Source organism: Muntiacus reevesi, chromosome 2, assembly GCF_963930625.1.
Source record: "Muntiacus reevesi chromosome 2, mMunRee1.1, whole genome shotgun sequence".
In the NCBI taxonomy this organism is placed as follows: Eukaryota; Metazoa; Chordata; class Mammalia; order Artiodactyla; family Cervidae; genus Muntiacus; species Muntiacus reevesi.
Genome location: NC_089250.1, coordinates 139,752,459 through 139,770,578, shown reverse-complemented (window position 1 = coordinate 139,770,578; position 18,120 = coordinate 139,752,459). Strand labels below are relative to the sequence as shown.

General features: G+C 48.8%; 1 protein-coding gene across 2 annotated transcripts in view; it reads left to right on the top strand.

Moving 5' to 3' along the window:
- Positions 1-18,120, top strand: part of SORBS1 (sorbin and SH3 domain containing 1) — a 234,492-nt gene that overhangs the window by 125,804 nt on the left and 90,568 nt on the right. The window contains exons 6-9 of one of the 2 annotated variants that reach the window (XM_065922955.1): positions 1,308-1,436; positions 11,538-11,564; positions 11,680-11,792; positions 17,587-17,949. In XM_065922955.1, coding sequence (XP_065779027.1) covers positions 1,308-1,436; positions 11,538-11,564; positions 11,680-11,792; positions 17,587-17,949 — 632 coding nt within the window. The remainder of the gene's footprint in view (positions 1-1,307; positions 1,437-11,537; positions 11,565-11,679; positions 11,793-17,586; positions 17,950-18,120) is intronic. The other variant, XM_065922954.1, reaches the window with a different exon arrangement.

Here is an 18,120-nt window from a genome sequence, read left to right as displayed (position 1 = left end):
GGCTTTGTCACTGTGCCCCTCACCCTTTTGAAAAGCCCATGAATCACTTTTCCCAGTATTTCCCTGACATCGGTCACTTATCCTGGCAGAATTGGACAAGTCAGATGCTCTTCAAGGCTACTGTCTGCTCTGCTGGATATGTGTTTTGTGCAAGAGGTACTGATGGAGCTGATCAATCCGTTTTGTAACTAATGATCATTCTCTCTGTGCTGTCGGAAAGGAGGCTGTTGAGTGGGAAGGAGGAGCCAAGAAACTTGGTATTTCTCAGCCGTGGCACAGGAGCGGGGAGGAGCTGGACGTCTGAGCCCACATCCTGCCTGCTGCCCACCTTTAACTTTCCCCACAATCCCACTCACGACAGTTTTAGGCCTGAGATCCAGGCTGTGCCGTGAGCAACTTGCAGAACTGGAATTCAGTTCCACTCAGCCTCACGGAGAGAAACATTCTGCACATATGCCTCCCAGGACTGTGGTCTGCATGGCTTTCTTGCCTCCTCCTTACTGATTTTCCTGGAGGGTGAACAGCCTGTTTTGAAGCCTATTTTGAAATCCTCAGTGCAGTTCTGAAAGATGACCTGGGTCTGCTGTGAGGCCACTGTGAACCGCAGGAGGGGTCAAGGGCCCAGGGAAGGCTCGGCTGGAAGTGCCGCAAACACTGTTCCTCGAAGGATTTAGCGTTTCTAGTCGTTTTCTTTGGTGCGAATTTTCTTCATTAAGTTTGGAATGTGAGGTTCCAGGCCTCGTGATCTTTCTCCCTAGGCAGCACATCCTTTTTCACCCCTGCAGGGGGCTTGGCTTGCTGGCACAAGGAGATTGTCTTGCTTTTTCCGCTGGGACTGCTCTGCGCAGTGATTGTCTGTTGAACCTTCACCGAATGCCCTGTGCTGTTAACTTGCTCTTTTATAAGAAGGATGGTGTGGGAACTTGAGATATCTTTTATAAATTCTTTCTTGAACTGTGCCTTACTAATTGGTCAGAAGTCTGCTCACCAAACTAAACTTCATTTAATAAGAGAAATCAACCCGCTTTGGTTTGGAAATATTCCCAGCTGACATTGTAACACATCCATTGACACAGAACTCACTGTGCGTCCATTCCCTCCTAACCTCATGACAGGTGGGAAACCCCTGAAATTATGATTTGTCCCTCTCCACCATCCACAGATTAATTTTCATTGACTGCAAGATTCTGCCTGTCTGTAACCAGGTTCATCTCATTCCCCAACTGGACCAAATTGCTGGCTGATTATGGTTTTAATTCTTCAGGTGCCCTGGATTCAGTCTCCCCTTTTGGATCTTTCCTTTTCAGACATGGATCCTACAAGAATCTGCACTGGGAAGGGAGCGGTGACTCTCCGGGCCTCGTCCTCCTACAGGGAGATCCCAAGCAGTGGCCCTGTGAGCCCCCAGGAGACCCCGAAGCAGGAGAGGAAAACAGGTGCGCTGCTTCGGAGACCCAGGGCTGGGGGTGGGGGGCTGTGGAATCCATCGGCTGCCTCCCATTTCTCCAGGGGCCCCTGCACAGTCTGCTCCTGTCTCTGCTGTGGGGGGTGATGATCACTGCCCTAAATGAACAGGTACTCACTGGCTTCAGGCAAAGGCATGGCAGTGACCACTGTATTCTAGCTTTTGATGGAACGTGTGGGCAGTCTGCGGCTCTGCAGACAGTGTTCAGGAGGACAGAGAAGGCTTAGGGGTGTTGGGAGGGAGTGCTGAGATAGCCTCCAGGTTAGGCTTCTCTGAGCCCATCCCCACTTCTGGGAGCTCAGCAGTGACCATCCGGCTGGGGCTGGGGCGGAATCCCAGGAGACTGAGAAGGGCAGGTGGCTGTCTGGCCTCATCAGCTCCCGAGAAGACAGGGAGGTGCCCTGGGGCAGCAGGTCTGCAGAGCATGTCTAAGGCGGGTGCAGACTAGGAACCGAGGGAGCAGACAAAGGGAGCCCCCCTCCCTGGCCCATCCCATCACTCAGGAAACCCGGGTGCCTGGAGCTCCACATTGTGGTGGAGACCTGGGACTTTGGATTGGTTATTATTTTTAAGAAACAGTAGACACAAGTGCGTGCATGCTAAGTTGCTTCAGTCGAGTCTGGCTCTTTATGACCCCATGGACTGTAGCCCACCAGGCTCCTCTGTCCATGGGATTCTCCAGGCAAGAATACTGGAGTGGGTTGCCTTGCCCTCCTCCAGGAGCTCTTCCCAACCTGGGGATCAAACCCAGGTCTCCTGCATTGCAGGCAGATTCTTTACCATCTGAGCCACTGCCCAGACCTGGGATTTTGGAACCTCATAGATGGGATTCATGTCCTGCCTCCACCACCTGTTGGCTATTCAGCCATGGATGAGATAGGTGGTCTCTCTTAACCTTGGTGAACCCATCTGAAAAATGGGGTTGAGAACTATACCTGCCTCCCAGCATCGTTGTGAGGATGAGGTGTGTAAAGCGTTTCGTGCCACACCTGGTGGCGTGAGATGAGCTGGCAGACCTTAACCTGTTCTTAACAGATTATGATTATTTGGGCCTCTCCGGGGAGCCCTTTCTGCAGCCCAGGTGTTTCTGGGAGCTGGGAAAGGCTGACTTTGAGGTTCCCCAGGCACTGTTACCTTAGGTTGAGGCACCCCCTTTCCACTGAAGGACAGTATTCCTCACACTTCAGCCGATCGTGTCAGAATCACCTTGAGTAGAGGGGCAAGTTCCCAGATCCTAGCTCAGAGTGTTAGACTTTATGATTCCCACCTGTAGGCCTGAGGTGGGGTCTGAGGTTTTGCTATCAGGTCATGCTGATGCTGCTGGTCCCAGGACCACATCTGAGAACTCTCACTATAGGGGTTGGGTGTTTTCTCCCATCTTGAAGGAAGGAAATGCAGAGAGAAAGTGAATTGGGGTGTTGACCACTTCCTTGGTGCCAGAGACATGCAGACTCTTTTGGTTACGGTGGGGAATGGTGTGCTGTGATAGATGGAATTATATAGGATGGAGATGATCAGTGCCCAGCATCCTGGAAACCTAACTTTATGTCCATCCCAGCCAGTGGAACAGGTACCAAAGCAGATACCCAAGGACAAGTCCAGGCTGGAGTTTGAGTACAAGCCCTATTCTGGTGTGTTGGTCCCTGTGGAAAGCTGCTTTATCCCTCGGCTCAGGGGAAGGTGTAAGTGGCCTCCAGCACTGTAGGCTGACAGCAGCTTCTTGACTCTGTAGCCCTGAACCTAAGTTTTGCCCCACTACAGCTTGCCATTCTGCTCTCAGGAAAGGTGGTGACATTGGGAAGATCCAGCTCCCAAGCTGGAGGACCTCTGGGGAAGAGGGAACCCTAAGGGATAATTTAGAGACAGAACATACCTCAGCCCCATGTTCTGATAAAATAACCAATAAACTGCCTGGCCCTTCCTCTGGTGGTAAATGGGAAGAGAAGGGGCCTTGAGCTCCCCCTGGTGGTCACAGTATGGCACAACAGAGCCCCAGTGTTACTCTGCCTTGCCATCTATAGGCTTGCACTCCAGTGCTATGCAGTGGTTTGGGCACTTCAGGAAACTCTCTCTAGTCCCCAGATAATTCTATATTTTGCAGATTTGTAACAGCTCGTTTGAATTTTAAAGGATCTTGTTTTAAAATGGAAATACCTTGAAGGATTAGGGGATGACTATCCATCATTCACATGAAAGAGAATGTGTTAGTCACTCAGTCATGTCTGACTGCGACCCCGTGAAATTCTTCATGCAAGAATACTGGAATGGGTAGCCATTCCCTTTTCCAGGGTATCTTCCCAACCCAGGGATCAAATTCAGGTCTCCTGCATTGCAGGCAGATTCTTTACTATCTGAGCCACTAGGTCTCCCACATTGCAGGCAGATTCTTTACAGCTGAGCCACAAGGGAAGCCCAAGAGTCCTGGAGTGGGTAGCCTATCCCTTCTCCAGCAGATCTTCCTGACCCAGAAATCGAACTGGGGTCTTCTGCATTGCAGGCCAATTCTTTACCAACTGAGCTATCAGGGAAGCCATATCTTACACTAAATTTAATCTTTGTAGATTATCTTCTGCCAGGTAACAGAGATCATTAAATCCAAATCAACAAACATTCATTCTGCAGCATATAGGAGCTAGACATCACTGGGAGTCACCAGGAATTGTGATGAGAAGGGGAGAAAAGGGAAAAAACTTTAGGTGCATTATGCAAGCACAAAAAGCAGTTTATTCCAACAGGAGAATCAGGTGTGGGCCCCTACTTCACTGTTTTCTGACCGTGCATAATGTCACACTTTTGAAACACGAATGAAGGGTGAAGGACTTGGGTCCAATGGTTTCTAAGCCTTTCTAGTTCCAAAATATTTTGTAAATTTAGAAAGTTTGGAAATTAAACTGATACAAATAGAGTCTTCTTCACTGGAGACAAATTCAGGGTTGTTATACAAGGCCAGTTTGGGTGGAAAGGAAAAAGCTGGGGTTGAGTGGGAGGCCGGGGAAATACACTGATTAGGTGTCCAACAGGCTGGAATGAGTTAGCACTGAAAGTGAGTTTAAAAGAGGATGCAGCTCCAGTGGGACTTTAAAGACTGGAGGGACATTGTTGTTCTCTTATCCTTCGGGTCCTTGGTCATCATCCTGCTATCTCTTGACTCTGCTGGTTGTGTGTGGCTCTTCAGCCCTACTCACCCCTGCCTACTCCCTTCACCTGACCCTCTGGATGACAACTTGCTGGCCACATCAAGCCATTGGGCCTTGACTCAGCTCATGAAAACAGTTCTCAGCAGTACTTGCAGCCAGCCATGCTAACCTGCACTGGGAGCCCAAGCATGAGGCAGGATGCCTTGCCTGGCTCTTGCTAAGGATCAGGTGTGCTTCCTGATCCTGGTGTCTTCACAGATAGCACGTGTCAGATACCAGCTGCTGTGCCTGCACCACCGGGGCCAGCATTTGTGCCCCAGCCTCTCGGTCTGTTCCTCTCTGCCTTGCTCCTTGGCTTTACCACCTTCTTCCATCCCTGCCAGTCTCCAAGTTGTTGATCACTTGCCTGGATTAGAAGCTTTGTTCTCACGTTACTGCCCCATCAGGCCCACACTGTGGCCTGATTTCCTTCTCTATATGGCCCCTTGACACCCACGTTTCAGGGATGTCCCCTATTCCCTGTTCTTGCTCCAGCTCCCTCGCCCTGTGAGAGGTGGTCTGCTTCTCAAATCACACAGTCCTCACTCAAGGCTCAGCTCTGCCACCGACTAATTAACCTTGGGGAGCTTCAGTTTCCCATCTGTAAAGTGGAGATGTTCTTCATAGGGTTGTTGGGATTCTGCGACTCGTCCGTACCAGGATGTAGCCCAGAGCCAGGTATGCACAAGGTGCCTTTGGATGGGAGCCAGTCTAGTTACTGCAAATCAGGAGGCCACTGCAGAAAGACCTGCAGTAATTCCTGTGAGATACTCTGAGGGTCTAGACCCAGTGTGGTGATGGGGGGCAGGCGGGGGGAGGGAGAGGAGGGCCAAGCGAGGTGTGTGTTTGGAAGAGTGGAGGCAGGGTTGGCGCAGTGTCTCAGGAGCGTGGAGAGGTAGGACTCCGTGCTGAGCAGGAGGCGCCTTCCCTGGTTGACTAGGGGAATCAACGTGGCACTCATGGAGACGCTGGATATACGAGGGGAATCGGAAGGAATGTTGAATTCCGTTCCTTGATGTACTGAGTTTCTTGGCAAGAGAAGGACTTCTAGGAAGAAGTTTCTAAAGGCATTTGGAAATTTGGAATCCAAGTTGCGGACTTGGGAGCCATTGGCATCCACGTGAACACTGGGAGGGTGGAGATGCTCTCTGAGGTGGTGACAGATGGAGCCCTCAGAGTTGCCCAGTTTAAGCTCAGCCTCCATGTATGAGGCCCTCAGTTCCGTTCCTGGTGCCTCCACCAAAGGAAAAAAAAACTCAAAAACCAAACAAACAAAAAACTCAGCCTCCAGACTCCTGCCTTCCATGGTAGCTTGACTCTGGATCCTTGACCACCCTCCTAGTCTTTGAATGTAGACCTTGGTTTTGGATTGGAACCATCTGGAAAGAACTATAGTAATCTTAATGCTGATTCCCTGCCTCCGAGAGAAGCTGCTGCTTCCTACTTGCTGGTGTGATATCCTGGCTGGGTTTGGGTAATGGCCCTGTTGGTTCAGATGTGGCTCCACCTGTGTCCCCAGGTCAGGGTGGTTTTACTCAAGAGGAGATGGGGAGCCTGAACAGGTGGTGGGCGTGATACCAGTCTTGCTGTCTGGTATGGCCTGGGGACCATCAATCCCTTTGTTCTGACTCAAAAGCCAAGGTTCAGTTCAATCCTTATCCTTTACTCTGTGCCTGTTGGCTCTCATCCTTTCTGTCTGATTCTTGACTGCAAAGTTAGCTTTGGATGTAGAGATTCTTGGACCTGTAACCAGCTCATTTCCTCACATTTGCTCTCCAGAAATAGCAGTAGCAAGAAGATAAGAGAATTGACATTAAAATAGTTAGACATTCCTTACCCCCATTAACTAAGAGTCTTTTTCATGAGCTCATGTGTGATAAAAGGGGCCAGATTAGAAGTCATTGGAGGCAAAGTCCTGACAAGAGAAGACTCACTGTGGTACCAACTGCAAGGTCAGGGGATTCCCAAAACCACCCTCAGGTTTGATAATTTGGTAGCAGGACTCAAAGAACTCATTGAAAGCTGTTATACTCACAGTTCTGGTGAACAGTGAGAGGATGCAGATTAAAATCAGCTAAAAGAAGGAGTGTATAGGGTGGAGTCTGGGGAAGAAGGAAGCATAGAGTTGGCAGGGTTCTCGCCTGTGAAGTCAGGATGCGTCAGTTCCTAGCATTGCGTGTGAGAACATCCTCAGAGCGGTGCTGATCAGGAAGGTCATCCAAGCTGTGGTGTCCATGGTTTTTATTGGGGCTCTATTACATTAGGGTTTCTCTGGTGGCTCAGATGGTAAAGAATCTGCCTGCAATGCGGGAGGTTCGATCCCTGGGTTGGGAAGATCCCCTGGAGAAGGTAATGGCAACCCACTCCAGTATTCTTGCCTGGAGAATCCCATGGACAGAGGAGACTGGTGTCTGTCTCCAGGCCGTGGGGTCATAAAGAGTTGGACACAACTGAGCGACTGACACACAACACATCCACTGCCCAAGTGGTTCACTTCACTCTTCAGTCCATTAGCTGTGGACTCAAAAGTCCCCCAGCCTCAGTCCCACTGTTGGCATAATACAGACACAGTCCTGTGAAGATGACATCCCAGGCTCTTAGAGATTAACTCCTGGAAGCCAGAGAGCAAAGGCCAGACCTCCTTTTGGAGAGGGGTAAATTCTTTACCACACAGCATTAATAAAAATTAAATAAGATTTGGAACACTGTTAGACCCTCTTTTAACACCTTTTCCTCTAAACTCTTGGATACCCTACTGGGAAATACAGAACTAACTCAATGAAAAGTGTCCTGAGATCCCAAGAAGTGATCAGCCAAACAACCTTCCAATAGACCAAAATGAAATTAGCACAGGATGAGATAAAGGAAAGTAAGTAAGCTGTGGCCACGGACCAGGAAAGATTGTATATCAAGAACAGATGGAGGAAAAGATAAAGCAAAATAGATTAAACTTCTCGTGAAAAGGCTCAGTCTCCTCAGAGCTGCAAAGCCTACTGAGGATCCAGCTTTCTAAGCCCCTCCTCCACCTCGGAACTCTGAGCCAACTTTTATTGAGAGAAGCATTTTTGACAATCTACCTAACCAAGAGTTAATAATTGATGATCATGTATATAAAGTTTCACCTGTCACACTCAGACACAAATGGCCTACCAGCTTTGAAGGTTCAGAAGACTAGGTACCAGATGAAAGATGATGAAATGCCAGGAACGCAGCTCTTTTAAGGAAGAAAGGAATGTTCCGTAGGGTCCTGGGAACTGCCTTTTGGGGGATGGGGATAGGAGAATAGTCTTAAAGACTTGGAATGGGGAAGAAAAAAGTGGGTTGATCCCTGAGGATATTATGTTCTTATGACTACTTATCAAATGGCGGAAGTCAACCACTCTAATTTCTATGTCTGGGAAATTTCTTTTCCCTTACATTTTGGATTCCAATCTTACTAAGCATATACTTAATGCCAGATACTTCCATTCAGTCCTTGTGACTCAAGAGATAGATAGGGCTTCTCTGGTGGTCTAGTGGATAAGAATCCTCTTGCCAATGCATGGGACAGGGGTTCGATCCCCCATCCAGAAAGATCCCTTATGCCTCGGGGCAACTAAGCCCATGCACCAGAACTACTAAGCTTGTGCTCTAGAGCCTGGGGGTTGCAACTACTGAAACACTTGTGCCCTAAAGCCTGTACTCTGCAACAAGAGAAGTCACCACAGTGAGAAAAGTCCCCCAGTAGCAAGGAAGATCCAATGCAGCCAAAATAAAATTAGTAAATATTTAAAAGAGATGATCTCCCATTTCACATATGAGGCTCTGTCCCTTGCTTCAGGATATGAAGTGAGCAAAACAGGACTCAAACAAGGCTGTCTGATTCAACAGCGATGGTCCCTTTATGATAGCTAGGGGTTTGGAGGAATAGACTTACCTTGGCTTTCCATGACACATCTGTGTGTGCCAGCATCACCTGAATAGAACCAAGCCAACCACAGAGTGGACAAAATAACCTGCCCCCACATCCATGTACAAAGTTCACATCCTTTATTGATAGCCCCTCTTCAGAACCTATTGACATTTAGTATGTGTGTCAGTCTAATAGATTTGGTAGAATGACTTAACAAAACCTGACTAGAAATAGCCTAGAAAGGAAGGATAAGATTGTAAAAGTGATAGATACAAGGGAGGAAGGAGAACCATTGTCACAATGTGTCCTCTGATGTTTGAAGGCCTGCGTGTGCAAGGAAATCTCGGGGCCAGAGATCTGGATAGATACACCAGTGAGTGTTAAAAATGGTCACTTTTAAAACTTGTCCCATCCCTGACCTCAGCAACCCTGTGAGGTGTGCGAGGCGGTGAGGATTATACTTGGCCTTGATCACGTAAGCCTGTATGTTGCAGTAACATGAGTAAAAACAAGTCCTATAAATTTCCCAACTACGTGTATGGGACAAGAAGACAGATACCTAGGAATTGTCCCTAAGGTAGTGGCAGAAATGTGACAGGCCATCTGCTCAAAAAATAATTCAGTTGGAACAGGTTTTAAAAACTTTGCTTCAGAGGAGGAAGAAATTTGCAAAAATAACCATTTCCCCAGTATAAGGATGTTTTTGAGTATACATTATTATAGCAGTGATTCTCAAAGGGAGCTCTGAGCTGTGGACCAGTGGCCTTAATAGAACCTGGAGACCTGTTGGAAATGTAAATTCCCAATCCTGACTTCTCATCTGAGTCAAAAACTCGGAGATGGGGCCCCATGAACTCTATTTTAACAGGCATTCCTGGTTGTTCTTGATGCGGCTAGACTGCTGTACATGAATGCAGATCACTAGAAACCCGTCTCCTGCCCGGCCTTTTGTCCTCACACTCTTTGGCTTCCACCACCTCCCTGGAATGCAGGCTTGGCTTTGTGGCAGATGGTGGGACTGGTGGCTGTGGGTGGTGGACAGAGTGCCGCACTTGATTCTAGAGACCTGAGCCGACTGCTTTATCACTTCCTGGCTCTGTGACTTTGGGCAAGTCACTTGGCCTCTCTGTTTCTTTATACATGAAGTAGAGTGGTTACCTACCTCACAGACTGTGTACACTGAATTAAATACTAAATATGTGTAAAAGTGGCCAACAGCATCTGACACTTAGAAAGGTGTTCAGTAAATAGTTTTTAAAAATCTCAGCTAGACATCCAGAAGACACATCTCTAATCCCTGAGGGACCCATGTTGAAATGGGGCTGTGGGCTGTGAGAGCTGCAGTATATTATTCCCCTCTTTATATAGGATGAGATGAGAGGTGGCAGCCAGGAGGAGGAGAGTGAGGGATTGAGTCTATGAGGGGTTGGGAAACTGGTAGTTGGGCCTAACCTGGCCTATGCTTGATTGTATACAGCTGGTCAACCTGGACTGTGTGTGTGTGTGTGTGTGTGTGTGTGTGTGTGTGTGTATTTTTTGACTTCCCTTTAATTAGACTGAGCTCTTGGGATTTTAAAAGTGGAATCAATCAGAAGGCAAGGGTATTGGGAAGTAATTTTCCAATACCTGTAAACTCAAATTCTTCTTTGGAGTAAAGCAGGCTTTTGTTTGCTGTTCACAGGGTTATTTCTGAGTTGCCAAAAAAAAAAAAAAAAAATTCCCTATTCAAACTGAGCTGCCACAATTGGACAGAAAGCGTGAGGATGTTTTTTCCTTGTGTCTGGGTTTTTATATGTTTAGGGGTTAAAGAAAAAGAATGTGCTATGTGAAAATTAAATGAAATTCAAATTCCAGCTTCCATAAATGAAGGTTTATTGGAACACAGCCACCCCATTCACTTGATACTGTCTGTGGCTGCTTTTGTACCACGGCACCAGCATTGAATAGTTGTGACTCGGCCCATGTGGCCCTCAAAGCCTAAAGTATTTGCTAACTGGCCCTTTATAGAAAAGGTTTGCTGACCCCTGGGCTACATAGAAGATAGGGAATAGACACAAGAGTTGATGCAGAAGATAGTGAAAAATAATACACATTGCTGAGCTCTGCCAGGCACTGTGCTAAGCACTTCTCATGCTTATATCATTTAATTCTTAAAACAGCACAAGTATATCATTATCCCCATTTTTCAGATGGGAAAACTGAGGCTTATAACTTGCTCAGGGCCACAGAACCCATAGGCAGTGGAGCCAGGATTTGAATTGAGGTCCAGTTGCCTTCCCAGCCAAGCTTGGAACCACTGTGCTCTCCTGCCTTGTGGTGTTAAGTGGGTCAGGTTAGAAGAGACTTAGGGTCTCTGAGCTGTGCCAGGCGATAGATAGAGGGCAGGTTGGTAGCTGGCTGAAGGGAGACAGGGTTGCCTTGTAGTCTGATGAAAACTGAGGATGATTAGATTTTGAAATGTTTATGGGATTTGTTTAATGGAAAGAAGAAAGGCAGGCAGGGAGAGAAAAGCCCTTATCACAGCAGATACCTATGGGCTTAAATCACGTTTTCCCCGTCCTGTAGCTCCAGCAGCTGTGGAAAAAGTGCTTATGGATGTCTCCCTCTCCGGGTCTGTTCATTAGCCCAGCCTGCTAATGAGGGGAAGTCATTCTGAGCCCACATCAGGCTTAAAAATGGGGGGGTGCAAGTCAGTGAGTCAGGACTGGACAGGAGAGTTCTGTGGCCTTTTTGTCTGTAAAGTAAGAATGTCAAGAACAATTGTTTCTTCATTACTGTGAATGTGAGCCTTGTGTTTTCAAAGGTCAGCGCCTGTGAGCACATCATGGTTTAGAGTGGGTTCCTATGGTAATTAGGCCATCGTGACTGAGGGCGTTTTGTGTCAGGCAACGGGGCACTGGGTTTTCGTCTTTCTGAGTACTGCGTGCTTGAGTTCCCTGCAAGTGTAACCATTTCTGTTTTCCCTCTTTTCTGCCTGTTTGCCTCCTTTCTGCGCCACACGTAGTTCTGGAGTCAGAGAATTCCTCAGCAGGTATGGTTTCTCTTGTATCTGTTCTATCCCTGCCTTCCACTGGGAACCCTTCAATCAGAGGGAACCAAGGAATGTTCCTGAGAGTAAGGGGTTCTTTTTTTTTTTCATCCCTCAGATGAGTGGAGGCTTTCTTCCAATGCCGATGCCAATGGAAATGCCCAGCCCTCTTCCCTCGCTGCCAAGGGCTACCGAAGTGTGCATCCCAGCCTTCCCTCCAGCAAGCCCCAGGTAGGCGTGTGCCCAAGGGCAGGGTGGGGACAACTCCTGAGCCGATAGCTTGCACTTGTGCCTGCCCGCTCACTCAGCTGGATGATGGACTGGGTTCTGAGCCGCACTTTTGGTCAACTCTGGGAAAGCCCCAGGAGGACCAGAGTTAGACAGGAGTTGGAGTCAAGGAAAACAGAAGCATGGGGTGAGGCTGGTCTGTACCGAGCATCAGAAATATCAGCCCGATGTTTCCTAGGTTTGAAACGTGTGCGGAAATGAGGGAATGCCAAGCCAGAAAAAAGGTCTGAGCCTGTTTTATAACAACTCTTTAGAGTATAATATTCAAAAAGGGAGTGCACTCTTGTGTTTAGTCCATTAATTTGCTAGAGTTGGAACTGTAAGAGTTCCAGCAACTTGTCCTTACGACTTTTAGATTAGGGAACTGCGGCCAGCGCTTAATCTAGCAACCTAGAAGCAGCAGACGGAAGTTCAAATGGCTTTAAACTGCCTAGCACTACCTTACAAAAGAAAATCCCCCACGTGGTACACATGGGAGGAGGAATAATTTTGCTGAAGTTTTTCTCCCAAGTTGTTTTCCTGATCTTTCTTCCTTCCCCCTCCCCTGTTGCTACTTTGCCAGCTTGACGAAAGGAATAGACCCTGTTGTAATTCAGGCAATCCGTAAAGAGTGTTTTTACATAGCAGAGTAACAGCCATCAAACGGAGCAATCCATTCTTTTAAAAAGAGCTGTGAAAAATACGCAGTCCGCCTCCCCACGCCTGCCTTCTGTGCATGTGCTCCCAGAACTCCCCAGGAACCCAGGGAATCCACATGCCTTCCTACTTCCCACCCTGCTTTTCCAGTGATTCTCTGGGTTCTGCTCATGGGGACATAAGATTGCACTTGTCCCTGGAATGAAATTGAGTCGGAGATGATGCCTTCCCTCTCCTCTGCAGAACCCCATCTCCACAGGCTTAAAGGAGGTTGCTGAATTGTCTGCAGCCCCACTCAGCACCCCGCTCCCTGATCAAAGTCCCCCCCGCACTGATCAGAACCAGGAGCTGCAAATGGGCCTGGTCTCCTGAAGGCCTCATTAGACTTGGGACGTGGGAGGTCCCTTGTCCGGTAAATGATGTGCCATCATTTCTAAGCCCTTTCCAAGCATCTAAGTCTGCTGCTGGTGGCGGGCACCGTTCCTTCTCAGCACTCTCCAGGTTGGATGCAGTTGGCTCTGTACCCGGGGTAGGAGATAGTGCTAATTAACCCCGGGCAGATGTAGAAGCACAGCCTCTTCCACTATCAGTGACTTAGCCCAAAGGGTAGCTCACTAAGTCCTTCTGGCTTTTAAAACAGTTCTTCTAAAGAGAGGATTTTAAGAGCTTGTCAAGTGAACAAAAATCCCCTTTAAATATGCTTGCTGGTAGCAACATTGTTGAGCATTTGTTGCATTCAGATCACTGTGTGAAACATTGCCCTCAAGGAGTTTGTGAGGGTGAGCCTCATAGCAAGGATGACCATTCTGTAACAGCGCCTACGAATTGTGTATGCATCTTCTCATCTCTTACTGTCTGAGAAGTTTCTTTGTACTGGGGTGTCTGAAACGATACCTGACAGGTTGCTGAGATAAGAGGTTTTCTGTGTGTTCAGTGTAAAGTTGACCATCCAGCTTTCAAGAGCCTTTAGGTCATAGATTTGTTTTCTGAATGCAAAGATGACTTCTTGTTTCCATAGCCATGGCCAGAGCTAATAGAATACACTGATTTACATGGAGCTTGGGTAATTGGGCTGCTGACTGCCCTGGCTTGGTTTCAGACGAAGACAGCTCTCAGGCCCCTGCAGGCCTAGCATCTTCTCCTAAGGAGGAGTCCAGGGACTCATGGGCCACAGAGAAATCCGGTGTCCTGCTGCTCCCACCTCTGCCTTTCCTCCCACGGCCCTCCTCGCCTTACCCCCGGGGACAGGCACCCAGGGCTTTCCCATCTCTGACAACATCATTGTAGTGAGCCCCGGTGCAGTAGGGACTGGTAGTTCTGAAACTGTACACACTAGGATCATGGCAGATTCTTCAAGGAGCTTCATGTTTTTCCCATCTTCTAAAAAGATAAATGGAATTTCATTAGTAGCTAGCTGGGGAGAAGTGCCAACTGCCTAGGTGGTTCCCACAGTGTTTACAATAAAAGAGAAAGTAGTTCCTTCCATGTAAAGCGACTGTGCCTACCCTCCTCCTTCTCGGAGCTAAAAGGAGCCCCGGGACAGGAAGGCCTTGGCTCCAAGCACGTTGTCAGAGCTCTGGGGAAGCGTCCTCTCCACAGGGTCAGGGCCCTGGGAAGCTTCAGGCCTGATGTATTTCAGCCGTGGCCCCTTATATGGACACAGCCACATTAAGTTAAAAACTCACTGAAACCAATTGCTGTCTTTGGACCAGAAGGAATCTCATGGGGGACACTTGAGCTCAAAATAATTCTGAACCTCACTCAAAATTGCCTTTTACTTACCTCCCTGACCACCACCATCAGCTCGGCGTGGTGCATGCTCGTTCAAGTGTTTTGTTTCTAGAGAGCATTGTTTTAGTCCGTGAGCACACCCCAACTTCCAGCTTAAGTTCACCAAGAGAGTGTACATCTGGAAGGTTCTGCTCCTGCCTGTGGCTGAAAATACATTTTGTATTTTTGGTTGGTGGATATATAGCCACATTCGACGGGCACTGATCTGGGCTCCCTGTGGAAAGGATAGGCATCAAGTTAAACCTAGTTAACCTAAGGGGTAGATTGTTTACTGTCTCTCGGTTGATAGTATAGTCCAGACCCATACTTTATTTCACTTATTCACCCTCACTAACATCCCTTCCCCTTGCTGCCTGCACTCTGCAAAAAATAAAAAGAAAATACAAAATAAGCCCCAAGTTGGCCACATCCTTGCACCCTCCCAGTTTAGGGTTATAATCCATTTACCATCCAAACTCTGCCTCACCTGTGCAGTTTAGTGGAAGGTTCTGGTTTTCTTCTCATAGTGGGTGATCTTTAAAGATAGGGGCCAGTGAAGAAAGTCTGGGTGTCTTAAGTTGCTGTAAGAAAATAACAAAGACAGGTGATTCAATCAGCAGGCATTTATTTGTCACTTGTCTGGAAGCTGGGAAGTCTAAGATCAAGGTGCTTGTCCATTAGGATTCTGGTTAGGGCTCTCTTCCTATAGTGCAGACAGCCTCCTTCTCCCTGTGTCCTCACCTGATAGAAAGAGAGGGCTCTGGTCTCTCTTGCTTATCTTATAAGGATTCCAGTCCCATCACGGGGGTCTCACCCTCATGACATCATCTAACCCTCATTACCACCCACAGGCCCCACCTCCAAATGCCATCCCTTGGGGTTTGGGCTTCAACTTATGAATTTTGTGGGGACACACATCCAGGAAATAAACTTTCCTTATGGCCTAATTCCCAGTTGAACCATAGGTTCATAGATGGCTCTCCTTGACCTGAAGATCATCTGGAGATTTATCCCTTTCCCTGACCCTCTGCCCCATTGAACCCCAAGGAGGAGCTAGGGGCTGTGTTGTGAGGAAATGAGATGAGGGCTGCAGTTTTCTAGCTCTGAGCCTGGAACCAGAGCTTTGCACATAAACCATGAGCCTGAGGCTGATTACCCTTTTCTAGGACTGTCTGTGCCTCGTGGCCAGATGGGGATGGGGAATGAACTGAAATCAGGTAAACCAGGCACCGTCAGATGCCAATCCAGCCGGCCAGTCAGTTGCTTCATGGCCTGGCCCCTTTGTTCTGGGTGCATCAAAAATTGGAGACAGCATGCTTTTAATCTCATGACTGTCTTCCTTCTAATAAGTAGTTCCATCAAATTGTTTCCTAGGAGACAAGAGCACTCATGGATTCTAAGTCCTTAGCAGTCTCTTCTTGGTGGGCTTTAACTTATGCCTGCGGGATTGAGTGCTGAATCTTAGGGACTCAGTTGAGACGTTTGCCTCTGGTGAACACAGCTCTGATGATTCTTCTGGTCCTACATTTCCTAAGGGAAAAGAATGAAACACACTCAAGAATTTGAGGGAACTCAAACCTTGGAAGCCAAAGGCATGGAGTGGAAAGTCTTTGAGGAAAGGAGATGGGAGAAGGCCGGGAGCTCTTAGGCTTCTTCCACTGGCGCTTAGCGCTCGGGCACCCTTGTTGGGTCAAGAGGTCTCAGGGGGTGCAGGTCAATCCAGAACTAGTGTCAGACTGACTGAGCACTTGGGCTGAGCTCAGCGTCGTGTGATGTTGAGGGGAGTCAGCCTGCCTCTTCAGGTGAGTATGATCCGGTCCTTGACTTTATCCTGAGGAGAAGTGAACAAGCCAGGAGGAGTCTTAAGCTGAGAGTTTGCTTACAGTCATGTCAGGAATTATTTTTTCTTCAGATCATGTTGTGCTGCTGTTTCTAATGGTCGTCCTTCTTCCCGTTTCCCCTCCTCTTTCTTTCTTTTTACTGTGTCTCAAAAATACTATGAAGGTCCTCTCTCCCCCACGCCCTCCTTTCCCCAGAGAGGACCGCTTTGCATGGCAGCCCACCAGCACCCACAGTCCCTCCAGGGACTCACTCTACCTGAGCTCACCAAAGCCTTACCTCCCACCTGGCACCCTCAGCCAGCAGAGCCCCTCACTACCCCGGCCCATCTCTGTCCCCCTGGCAGCCGGATCAGCTCCCCGAGGTGTGCCGTGTCCTGGGCCCCTGCTTCCGGGTTCCACATTCCCTGGCGCTTGGTCCCAACCCCAGCAGCGCTGTGCAGCCGCCAGGACAGTCGGTAGAGAGAATGTGAGCTCTAACCCACGTCATGAGGCAGTTGGGAATAAAAAGGTCAGCAGCTTATATGTACCTTGTTTATCCCGTAACGTTTGTCCGGTGGCATCGGAAAACCTCGCTGGTGTTGCACGTGACCCAGCCAAAGGCACGGAAGCTGCAGGCACTCGGGCACCGGCTCCCACCATTGTCTCCCGCATAGCCGGCACAGGGACGCCTCCCTCTGCTGCTCCTCCCAGCCCTCCCAAGCTATCCTTTGACATCTGTAAAGATGCCGTTGGCTGTGGCCACAGTCCTTCCCTGGGGCCTTGGCCTTCGTTCCCAGATGCAGTGAGAGCACCTGGGCTAGGCCCCCAGGTTACCTCTGATCCCGAAAACCGGAAGAGAAAAGAACCTTACCTTTTGCAGCCGTGTTATCCAGCCAAGGCAAGAAATTAGGAATGTGTGTGTGTCTTCTCCACCGTCTCTTCTCAAAACTCATGTGAGCAGCTCTTTTTTGTTTTCTGGGCCATCCTACCCTCCCTCTCCTCATTAATAATGCTGCAGCTTGATCCCAAATTCTTCTCTCTAAACATCTCAGCACAGTCCTCTTGATCTCCCTGCCTCTTTCCTGTAAATATGTAAGTATGCTGGAGCGTGGAATCTGTAGACTAATGACATGGTGAGATATTATATGCTTTATACATTTTGTATCATGATGCCGGAGAAATGGTCTTCACTTCCAAGCTTTCAGGCTCTGCAAGCCATTTTGGGGGTTAAACACAGCCTGCCTGCCTGTTGTTCTCTTTCTCTCTCTCTCAAGTGTTAAAAGGATTCAAAAATAGATGGGTGGAAAGTAAAGTTGGATGGGGTTCCCTCTGTGTCATAGAGTCAGGAGGCCAGCTGGCTAGCGCTGACTGTCTCGTGTACTTGGAGAAAAGGGCACTGATTAAATATTTCTCAGAGTACCTCACTGCATGTCCACTCTCAACTGTTTAGATATGGAATTCCTTCTTCCCCGCGCTTCCCCTTCACGTAACGACCCCCTTGTTTCCCACAGGGCGCCACTTCCTCCAGCCCAGCCCCGCCTGAGGTAATAGTTGTCCCTCTCTACCGGGTTAATACCGACAGAGGGCACGAAGGCGCTGACAGACCTCCAGCATCTCTGGGGCCCCACGGCCCCCCGGTCCCGGCGGCCGCCCCTGCCGGCTCACCTCTGACCTTCCCGACTCTAGACGATTTCATTCCCCCTCATCTGCAGAGGCGGCCCCACCAGAGCCAGCCAGCCAGCGCCCCTGGCTCCCTCCCCCCAACTAGCCAGACTCCACCGTCCTTCTCACCGCCGCCTCCGCTGGTCCCTCCGGTCCCCGAGGGCCTCCGCAGAGTCTCGGAGCCTGACCTCACGGGAGCTGTTTCAAGTACCGTAAGCTTGCGGGATCCCCTTTCTCCCAGCTTTCCTGAATGTCTGCTCCCGGCAGTAAGAAAACCAGCAAACCAGCCCCAACCCCTTTCTCACTGAAGTACTAAGTTCTGAGAGAGATGTCGGCCGCCCTGTGTTTGTGTGATGACCAGGCCCGCCTTTGCTTTCACTAGA